Source organism: Thermobia domestica, chromosome 10 (assembly GCF_964235325.1).
Source record: "Thermobia domestica chromosome 10, izTheDome1.hap1.1, whole genome shotgun sequence".
NCBI lineage: Eukaryota > Metazoa > Arthropoda > Insecta > Zygentoma > Lepismatidae > Thermobia > Thermobia domestica.
The window spans coordinates 203,748,704-203,760,850 of record NC_137463.1 but is presented as its reverse complement, the minus strand read 5'-3'; the positions used below and the strand labels follow the sequence as shown (position 1 = coordinate 203,760,850).

Genomic DNA, 12,147 nt, shown 5'->3' with positions numbered 1-12,147 from the left:
ATTTCTTAAAATTCTGTACATTTATATATAAAATATCGAAAAACCAGCAAAGTGCGCCTTGCACAACTGACTCTATTATTATTATTATTATTATTATTATTATTATTATTATTATTATTATTATTATTTAGAATGGTATCCCTGTTATTTATAATGATTTCTATAGCATTGTCAGGAGTTTTATACACACATACAATTATAAGATTATAATCTACAATTTCTAGTATATGCAACTTTAAAATGTTTTTCTACATTTAAGTATTGAAACCTAATACATTATTTCGTTTCTAGACTAATTTTAGCATATATATACAAGCTCCCCTTCTTTTTCTGCTACTTCTGTAATACCCTACTTTCAGCTGAAACTGCAGAATGCTCTAAATATTGTAACGTTCCATACCTTCACGTGTAAGCAACCTCCATAAATTCATACTTCATTTACAACTACCTGCTATTGTGTACAAACATTGTCACCAGCCGACGACGGAAGGAGAACACTGGGAAATCATGAAGTTGGTTCGGAAGAAAACCGAAGATGGACGACCCTTTCCTCATAAGTCGCCCCTTCAGAGGATATCCATAAAAGACCACAAGTGGACAGAATTATCAGTCTACAGATGATCATTAACATACCAACACCTCTCCGGGGGCCGCAATGAACTATAGAGATTCCCTCTAAACCTTATCTCTGGAGGCTGCAGTGACCCAGAGATATCCTAATAACCATTTGCACTGCGTGCTGAGGATTCACTGGACTTTGAAAGACATTTTGTATATTACAAAGAAACTTTGTGAATTGATTACACAGATCTATTTTTATAATAAATAGTAAAGGGCTTAAAACACGGAATGTTTTATTAGATTCTACCATAAACTTTACAATATTCTAAGCAATCTGATAACAATCAATGTTGAGGAACGATGTCATCTGTGGCATTCTATTTTGAACATTTGAGTCCAATGAGGTATCTTCTTCATTAGTTGACGTGGTATTACTTCGACTTCCACTTGTACTTTACAACAGGTTTCTTTTCTTTACATAAACTTACTACTAAATGACCAAGCAAGTGGAGTTCCGTTTATTGCCTTTATTGCATTTGCTAAATTGCTTCTTTTTTTTTTCTACGCCGTCTACGTAATTACTCGCTAAAGTAAGAAACTCAAAGAATAGCTGGAAACGGTTTGCAATCATATTTGTCTTAAAGATTGGTATCATTGACTGTTGTTTACGTGGTACTGCAATAATATCGTGTACTTTGTCCTTATAACCGCTACCAGGTTATAGAAGGATTTTTTGTGGATACTCTGTATATTTCGTAAAGACAGTGATTATTATTTTCGATTTGTACTTTATTCTGCGACGCATATAAGTTCTTTCTTCGGTGGGAATTGCTTCTTTCCCACACAATTGGACAAAGAAGTCTCTCATTGTTTTTTCATGTATATATTTAAAACATTGCTTTTGGTGAGAACATTTCAGTTAGTGACAAATCATTTCAGTGTTTCTCCCTGACTTATTATATGCACAGTATATATTCTGCAGTTATTTGGAACTGAATTAAGTGCTTTCTTTAATCGCTTATGAAACATTGCAATAGTTTAGAGAAATACGGGCTGACCAGATGTTCCAGTGACCAAAGTGGCACCAACTGCGTTGTTTCGCAGCTTGTTATCTGTACTTTCTCACGCCAGAGTTATCGCCGTGTCTAGTGCATTATAGGCAATTGACTAAAATTAACACAAATTATTTTCCGTATTCTGCTTGCATGTGTGTATAGGTGCTTTAACTGAGTGATTTTTGAAATGAACTACCAACCCTCTTTAATCGACCACTGCAGCCCGTACCTTGAGCTTTGGTGCTCAGGGAGTTTGACTCCGGTAATGTACGTAGCCTCCACGCACGTTGCGTCGGGAACCAAGTACGATGGTGTGTTAAGGGGCACAAGCTATTAGCCGGCGAAGGACGTTTTCTTAAGGCTAGCCCCCCAACTAGTGAAGTCCCAGGTCCGTAGACTTTGTGCGTTTAAAATATTATACACGCGCCCTCCAACATCAGCATTCTACTTTGGAGAATTTCTTGTTTAATTTGCTGAAGATTCATCTTTACGCTTTAGGATTGTTTGGCGCAGCAACTGGATCCCTCATGGAATTGTCCTAACAACTTTTCCTCAGTGCTAATCCCCCAAGTGCGTCAATGGTGTGAGAGAAGCATTTGCGGTGAAATTTGAATTATAATCATATATATATAAAGGGCTCCATTGCATAAAAAGGCAAAGTGTGATTTCAGTGATGAAAATTATTACACATATTCTGTGTCGTGTTGTGTTAATTTCTCTTCGTTATTTTTTTAAATATATATAATAGTGTTCTAATAAATAAGTATAGTGTTATTTAATCCAGTGTATTTTCGTTGTTTGTATGAGTGATGTTTGTGTGCGTTATGGTCTGGATGACCGTCTGATCGTCCGTGAGGTTTTCGAGACGAGACACCCGAACCTCTCGGCGCCTAATGCTCATCTCATCATTGAGACCGACGAGCGATTTGGGAACAATTTGTAACTCTTCTTGGAGAGGTCCTTCGTCCTGTCCAGGTAAGTTCCAGTCTCAGGAGAATACTTATTGGTAGGACCACGAACCACGAACAGCGACCAGATTACACGGAGTGGTTACAAATAAATGTTCACCCGAACAGAGACCTCGAATTGAAATGGTTACATCCTTACTCTGAAAACACTTAGCAAATAACTGCATTATCTGTTTCTCATACTCAGTTTATTTACATGTATTCTATGCTTGGTGAAATTATTTCGTTCTAGATCCTTCAGATCAATAAACGTTACATCAGGGTAAACCGTATATACTTTTTCCACTATTCTGTTTGTTGGTTTATAATTAAATCATTTACATACGTTTTCAACAATGCCACTTAAAATTATGTTAGGAACTTTTTATCAGTCGAGTTTACTTCAAATACTGTGATTGAATATTTCATATTGTACGTTTCTGCTTAATCTGAAGGAAACGGTCTTTTTCGTACTCTAAACAAAAACACGAACACACATAGCAGGGACTAATGCGGTATAAAACATAATACTCGTAACGTAATTAAAGATGCAGTATTTATTACAATTTGGTTTTAATAAACCCAAGAATGTAAAAAGCAGAGCAAGTAGGCAAAAGCTGGGAATCATAAAGTTACACAAAAAGGCTTGGTGGCAGATTTGCATTTCCAGTCGCCATGGAATCTTGCAGAAGCTACGTCGTATTCACCTCGCGTAGTTCTCTTTTTCACTCTTTAAATAGGCTCTCCCCCGCAACAAATCTTATTACACCCTATTAAATATTAATATATGTGCGTAACCTAGAAAGAAAATGTTTTTCAATAGTGTAAAAATGAAAGAATGGATGAATGAAAAAAAAAAAAAAAAAAGTGATTCGCTTTGCATCCGAATGCCGAATACGAAGAGCCAGTGACTCAGAGAGCGTTCATCTCTGGGTGCTTTGCAATTGATTTGTAAAATTTACTGAAGAAATATCTCAGGAGGAATAAATAAGAAATCCAAAGTGTGGACTTCTAAGCACTTAGTAATCCATAAGGAAGCAATGATGAACTGAATCCTATGTCAATCCAGTATGTTAACTCATGATCCGTAACGATAAAGCTACCCTAAACGTAAGGGATCTATTAACATGAGGAACACAGTACGTTTTCACTATCCTCACTTACGTGCATACTCCTCATCGCTGACGCACCTGATCCCTACGAACGCATCTTTTCGCTGCCGCTTCGCACAACTCTGATTCGATTCAATATACCCAGGGTTGGCAAAAACCATGGTTTTTATTGAAAAAAACAAAAAACCCGGTTTTCTGGTTTAAACCTTTTTCTTTTGTTTAAACCAGGTTTTTCTGGTTTAAATACTTTGCTCTATGTATTTATATTACATATGGACATATTTATATTACACATAAGTTTGTTTCGTCTTGCTGTTATTATGCAACGACAGGGTTTGCTGGAAGGGGTATTATAAACTTAAAGCGGGATCCAAACAGCTTCCTGGTTTACATCCGAGAGAAATTGTCCTCCATTTGGACTCGAAACCGGGACTAATTGGCCACAAATGCAATGAGTCTGCCACTCACTCACGAAGGACTTCTGATAAAAATACGTTGTACTAATCTTTACATACTTGTTAATATAATTGTCAAGAGTCATTTCAGGACAAAAAGATAAATAGTTGCACAAGTGAAACCATTATACAGAAACTCCCGCGCTAGCCATTGGGAAAATCCTGTTATTACTTTAAATGCAAAGCAAATCCTGTTATTGCTTTGCATGTAAAATCTAAGGTCAACGTATCATAATCAGTACGCTAAAACAGATATTAAATTCAAAATTTAGTATGTAGATATCATTCAATAAAATTAAAACGAAGTCCAATCCAAGCTAATGTTGGAAGCTACGTAGGCAGTCGATAAATTTTGCCAATGTCGATCAATACATTTAGGCAATCTTTGCTTCTTTATAAAGCAATAATCATTCAGACAAGCAAAACCATACAATTTGACTTCGTTTCGTATTTTTAGGGTTAACATCTTTATGTAATACCGAGGTTATAAAGAAGACTTTTGCTTTAAAGTGACATCCAAAACGCTACTTGGTTTACACATGAAAGAAGGGTTATGGTTCGACCGAGAATTGAACATGGGACTCTTTGATTAAAAGGTGAAAAGGAGATAAAACTAATGCAGATGGTTTGATATGTGGAAACGTCACTATGAAGTTCACACGATTTAAAGCATTTTTCGTTTCTTTTTTTTTCTTTTTGGTTTAAACCAGCCAACCCTGAATACACCTATTGCTTTTAGAGGTAACTTAGCACAGATTCGTGTTTTTTGCAATGCACTTTTTATGGCATACGTCCAGACGCTATATTTACACCCATAACGATTAAACCCTCCTAAAGTGAATCTGTACCCAGGTCACCCACGAATCCCATTCCTCTCACAAGAAATAATTCGTAAGTTACTAGGTCTACGAAGTGCATTTCCTTATGAAAAACTACATAAATCATGAATTCATGTACGGATCTGTAAAATAAGATGGGGTCCCTGGTTCGATCTCACAAGGAAGGGTCACGCAGTGGCTCCGCTGAGATCCGAACGAGACAATTGTGTTTGCATTTGAAATGCTATAACTAGATGAATCCCAAAGTTATACGTGCCACCGGGAGGAATATCGTGAGTTACAACATATTTTGTAACATAAGAAATACAAAAAAAAAAAAAAAAAAAAAAAAAAAAAAAAAAAAACATGGCAGAATAGTTTGAACCGAGTCATTTGTTCGGAAACGGTTGGGTAAGTGGAAAACTCGACCAACACGTATCCCATCATTTTCAACGACAAACTTTTTGGGGTAAAAAACTTTGTCCCAGGGTCCCCCGCAGGGCCCCAGACGGGGTCCAACTCAAAATTTTCAAATGGCAAGGGGGGTTAAGTGGCACATCATTTGAAAGCTGTTGTAAAATGAAAGAAAATGCAGCAAGTCTCGACTCTCTACAACAACCCTGTGCAAAATGACGGAGGGTCAAAATGTAAACAAAAACTTAATTGAAAAGTCCATGGTCACCCCTATAAATCGGAAATGGTGAGACTTGAAAATATGAAGGAAGTCTGGCATTATGTTCAAAGTACAACAATTTAAGTGAAAACGTCTTGTCCCAGGTTGCTCACAGGGTCCCAGGTGGGGTCCAACTAAAAAGTTTCAAACGGCAAGAGAGGTTAAGAAGCTCATCGTTTGCAAGATCTTGTTAAATGAGTAGATGGAGCAAGTCTTGACTTTCTACGACAACCCTGTCCAAAATTGTGGCGGGTCAAAATGTAAATAAAAGCTTAATTGAAAAATATGGCCACCTTGAATCCAAGGTGCTTAAAACCTGTCATTCATAACAGTACAAATCTAAATCTCTATTTTTCTCTATTATGTATTTAGAAATACTAGGAAGACTAAACAATTGAATTTCGATTCACTTCAAATATTATTTCATTCGGTAACAACATATATATGGTTTCTTCTTAATGCACGTTCGTCACGGTTCTCTCGGCATTATTTACTTGAATATAACGAATATGCAATGAACACACAACTATGACTTCCTACTCATAGTAAAAAAAAAAAAAAAAGAAAAAAAAAGAAAAGAAAAGTAAAAGAAAAAGAAAAAGTTTAATACCTTCGGGTATTTTTCTAATTTTGTCATACGTAGTTCATACAGAAAGAACTTGCTGCACCAGTAGGTTGGGAGTTCTATTGTAACGTATTCGTGATGGTTACATTTGTATGTCATTCGTTGGTTTGATCTCAATACTTCAAGCAATACCAAATATACAATAATAATAATAATAATAATAATAATAATAATAATAATTTGCAAGATTGGCAAGTAGTACCAAACATATGTAAGTCATTTCAGTACATCGAACTGCGTCAAACTTTGTTGGTTTGGTCACAGTATTCCAAGAAATAACATGTTTATATACAAACTCATTTTTCACGCTGGCAGCCATATTGGATTACAGATTATACTCTTTGATATTTTGTGGACTATTAACCATAAACGTTCACTTCTCCAACACCAGTGGTGTGAGCTGGATATGCGTTCGATACATAGTGCGGCATTTTGAACTCAAGATGTCGCGTTTTTTAACATTTTGCATATTTTAGTCACTTACTAATCAACATTAACTTAATGCCAAATTTGTTTTCCAACTTCAGCAGTTTGGTATGCTTATCCTTTCGATATAGGTTTTAAGCGACCATCTTGGATTGTTTTCCAATTTGTTTACATTTTGACCCACCGCAATTTTGGACAGGGTTGTCGTAGAAAGTCGAGACGTGCTCCATCTTCTTTCACTTAACAAGAGCTTTCAAACGATGTCCTACCTCTCTTGCCATTTGAAATTTTTTAGTTGGACCCCACCTGGGACCATGTGGGGACCCTGGGACAAGACGTTTTCACTTAAATCGTTGTACTTTGAAAATAATACCACACATCCTTTTCTGTTTTCACATTTGTCTCACCATTTCCTATTTATAGGGGTGATCATGGACTTTACAATTAGGTTTTTGTTTACACTTTGACCCGTCGCCATTTTGCACAGGGTTGTTGTAGAGAGTCGAGACTTGCTGCATTTTCTTTCATTTTACAACAGCTTTCAAATGATGTGTCACTTAACCCCCCTTGCCATTTGAAAATTTTGAGTTGGACCCCGTCTGGGACCCTGCGGGGGACCCTGGGACAAAGTTTTTTACCCCAAAAAGTTTGTCGTTGAAAATGATGAAAACGTGTTGGCCGAGTTTTCCACTTACCCAACCGTTTCCGAACAAATGACTCGGTTCAAACTATTCTGCCATGTTATTTTCTTGTAGTTCTTACGTTACAAAATATGTTGTAACTCACGATATTCCTCCCGGTGGCACGTATAACTTTGGGATTCATCTAGTTATAGCATTTCAAATGCAAACACAATTGTCTCGTTCGGATCTCAGTGAAGCCACTGCGTGAATCTTCCTTGTCAGCTATGTCAAGTGAGCTTTGTGGTGGAGAACCTCCTGTGCATGGATTATCCCGTTTCTTCATTTCATAATTTCAATTATTATCCTCATTACTGTCTTCTTTCACCTGCACTGCATAATCGTGGAAAACTGAAATATTTCATTTGCGGAATAAGGTTACTAAATCATTGTAGCCGCACAGATTGGACTAGCTTTTTTAATTCACATAAACCAGTACGGAATGTCAAGGAGATCAGCAAACACTAAGTTTTGTAACAAAAATATGGTGCTGCTCAAACCAAATCACATTTTGCAAAATTTATAGGTAAGATTCAATATTCTGCATGGATAGACACGTTTATAAGGAACAAATTTCTGTACGCGGCAGAATTAAATGCTACGTAATAGAGCTGTATATTAAGCTTACAAATGTAGGGTTAGTAGTGTAAAATCATTACAACTGTTCTATGAGGGTTAAAATAAGTGGGTGCATATGAAAGCCTATTGTATTAGATACTATTTTCCATCGGTAGAGTATTTCCGAAAAGCTATATTTTATGTTTACAACTGTAGCGTTGGTTGTGTGAAACCATTAAAAGTGTTATTGGAACTTGTACAACTGGGAAAACTCACGTAATTTCACTAGCTTACGGCCATACTCACTGCCGCGCCTGCTTCCTTCGGCCGCCCGCCCATGTGCACCCAACAGCTTCGTCCTACGTTCTTTGGACAGCATTTATGCTTTTTAGTGAACGCCTAGCGTACATATATTTTTTTTTCACCCTAGTTTATATACCACACATCCGGACGTTGTATTTATGCGCGAATCGTAAACAAATTGCAATATTTCACGAATATCTTCTTGTGATATCCTTGGATTTCATCTACGCTAAGTGGAGTAATGTCATGTCTCTCAGTGTAACTGATCTTTTGGAGGAGATTAAGGGTTAAGTTTAGAGATGGCCCTCCGTTTTTTGTAAAAATTAGGGAAATTTATAGAAGAAATGGGGTAAGAAATTATGATTTGGAGTTCTTATGTGATGTTTAAGTCTGTAAGTTTGACAGTAAAGTTACGTTTAATGAGAGAAAAGATATGTAGAAGTGGGTACTATTTGCAAGACGCAGATTTCGATGATTCAGCAGCATGGTTGTCGTATAGGAAGGGAAATCGGTGCGTTGAATGTGATATTTCCGCATTGAGTTTTACAGAATTATATAAGGATAATGAAGAGAATCTATTAAATTTTTATGAGAACCACGGATTACTGAATTTAAGTGATAATTGAAGCTTCGGATTTAATTTAGTATCTCCCCCAACTCGTTTCATGGTTCCAGAACCGAGTACCTTGTTTTTGTCTAAATTGTGATAAAGGTAGAAGTACATGGGCCCTGGGAGCTTCTAACTCCCTTTGCTAGCTATCCCTAGCTCAACTATATTTTGTAAAGTAACACACTGTAAATCTTATATGTGCAAGATTGGAGGAGATACTAAATATCAGCCGAAGCGTCTATGAAACCTGTTCCAGTTACTGTTTTAGTCTTACCGGGTACCCTTACGGCTTCTGTATAGCCCGCTCCCCCCAGTTCTTTGTCACCGGAACTGGAAGAGTCACTACTACTACTACTACTGCTATTACTACTACTACTACTACTACTACTACTAGTACTACTACTACTATTACTACTACTTCGACTACTACTACTACTTATATCGAGAACAGAACCCAACCAACCCCTGCGGGGCTTCTAACCCGTTCCTACTACTACTACTACTAGTATTGCTACTAACTACCACCACTACTGCTACTACTACTACTACTACTACTACCACTACTGCTACTACTACTACTACTACTACTACTACTACTACTACTACTACTACCGCCACTACTACTTATACTAAAGCCTGCTTACCACAAGATTTACATCTTAAATCTTTATAACATGTGATTCCGATTCATTATGAACTAATATGAACCGTTAGAATAACTATGATTCGTTAAAAATCACTGGGGGGAGCGGGCTATACTCAATCCACCCTTACCTAGCTTATACTAACCTAACAATTTTTTATGTTTTAAAAGCTTTTTGGTAGGTTTGAAGCTGGAGAGGTGCCTCTAAACTTAAGCCGAGATTAATGAAAGGATTATAATATTTCAACAATCATATCGAATGGTGTGCTAAAGCTTAAACTGTACGCAAAAGGTATTGCCTTGCACTATCGCTTATCGACTGAACTTCTTGTAAATTAGCTGACAACGAAGATTATACATAATACCCTATATGCTTACGGTATATATTGCCTTATAATGCATCCATAAAAATAAATAAAATTCACATATTTATTGAATTTTCTTCAGTTGTTTAGACACAACCTTGGGATTCAATGTAGTATGTAATAAGACAAAATTGTTACTTATTCATACAATTAGTATTAATTAGTATAATCCAAAATCATATTACCTCATTAAATATTCGCGAAATTCCTTGCTCTTTAATTGCTCCCATCCTTTAATCATCAATCTTTTCGCTGCCATTGTGAGATTCCTATGGTGTATTCAGCTGGTATGTTAATGAAATTGAAAATGAACACAAGACCAACAAACTGAAAATCGGAACAGTGGAAGAGGACCGGTTAGTTTTTATGGAATGAAATTGACCAAATTGCGATAAACAGAATAACATTTAAAAACATCTTCTTATCTAAGGCAACATTCCGAATCAGTCTTCGCAAAAATTGGGAGACGTAACACCACGCACACCATTCCAAATTTAATTACCACTACAGTGCGGGTTAAATTTAGGTACATCATATTTTGCAAAATTTAGATAAAATTGAACATTCTACCTCGAAAGAGTCCTTATGGAGAACAGATTTCTGCAGACGACTAACTTATTGCGTCTTATGCACAGTGGCGAGCTTTGAGAGGACACAGCGTCTACCCTTTAGAATTTCATGCAGGGGCAAAAGTGAGGGGGAACGCAGGGGGACGTCGTCTCCCCACTTCCAAAAACTATTTGTGGCGTACCCCCGCTTCTTACAAAAATACGATGGGAAAAGATAGGTAAGGGGGACGACATGAGGTCAAACGTCCCCCTACCTTTTCAGACACACTTTTACCCCTGATTTCATGTGCATTAACTTTAGGTTTTTTTCTAACCTAAAATATCCTATAACTTATTTTCCTTTTTTAAAAAGTTGAAACTAGATGCTTATACACAGAGATAGATCCTTAACCGTCTAGCGGAACCGTGAACATTATCCCTGTGTTAGATCCATATTCCTTGCATCGACCTATAGGTGCGTAGGAGTACTAGTCGGGGCGCAGTGTAAGTTCGTATGCAAATTGATGATACAAATGTCATTTGTGACATTCGATTATTCTCACGATCCTGATAAACAATTACCATGGTGTCACTCTTTCCAGCCCTTAGAACGCGTGTGGTGACGTCATCAAAATGGCCGCCACTTCAAACTACTTAATAGGGGGCGCGGTGGCTCAATGGTAGAGCGTTCAACTCATGTGCTTGGGGTCCCTGGTTCGATCCCAGCTCGCTCCGTGTGGACTTTGTAGTGGACAAACACCGTCCTCGTGGATCTTCTCGTGGTTCCCCCGTTTCCTCCCACTTTCTTCATTCCATCATTTCATTCATTTCTCATAATCACCGCCTCCTTTAGCCTAACCGGCATAAGCGTGGGACGTAAAACTTAAAGATTTCATTTCATTTGTTTTTCAAACTACTTAAGGTGGATCACCACCCGACAGTCAGTACATATTTTAGCGCATTCCCTTAACTATTACGCAATGAAACCTTACATATTATAAATATTGTACTATAAGATAAAGTTATGTTTCAGCTACAACACAAGACACTGATTCATTTGGCTGTGTCTTCTGATATCGAGAAAGATAACAAGTAAAAGAAAATATTTGATTCGTTTTACAATGAGCATACAAGATGGCACTTGCTGTTAGATTTTTTATTTTATTTATTTATTTATTTATTCACTTTCCTTTGGCCCCAACGAGCAAATGCTCACATTAAGGTGCAGTACAATCCACTACGTACATACTTCAATAATAATACATGACAATATATGTTTGTCATAGACTAAAAAGAGACAAATAAAATAAAGAAAAAAATAATGGAAATATAGTACATTATATATATATATATATATATATATATATATATATATATATATATATATATATATATATATATATATATATATATATATATATATATATATATGTGTGTGTGTGTGTGTGTGTGTGTGTGTAAGAAAAGGAAATACATGGTAACTACTAATACCCGGAACAATAATAGAAATTCAAAATATTGCATAAGATGTTAACTTGAATAACAATATCTGAAATACATGAACAGAAACTTTTATAGTTATGGATTATATATGTAATTTACATTAACAACAAATTTAGGGAAATATCATATAGCGTGACAGTTATTTACAATGAGCTATAAACTGCTCCCAGTAATGCTGTGTCACCTGTTTCTTAAATATATACTCACTACAACAATTTTTAAGTTTATCTGGAAGGTCGTTATACGTTTTGAGTAGACTGTATTT

The 12,147-nt window shown here is 36.4% G+C and overlaps 1 protein-coding gene across 1 annotated transcript in view; it reads right to left on the bottom strand.

The window, feature by feature from the left end:
• Positions 1-10,174, bottom strand: part of Mpc1 (mitochondrial pyruvate carrier) — a 34,319-nt gene extending 24,145 nt beyond the window's left edge. The window contains exon 1 of the mRNA XM_081728971.1: positions 10,017-10,174. Coding sequence (XP_081585097.1) covers positions 10,017-10,090 — 74 coding nt within the window. The 5' untranslated portion in view covers positions 10,091-10,174. The remainder of the gene's footprint in view (positions 1-10,016) is intronic.
• Positions 10,175-12,147: the final 1,973 nt, after the last annotated feature.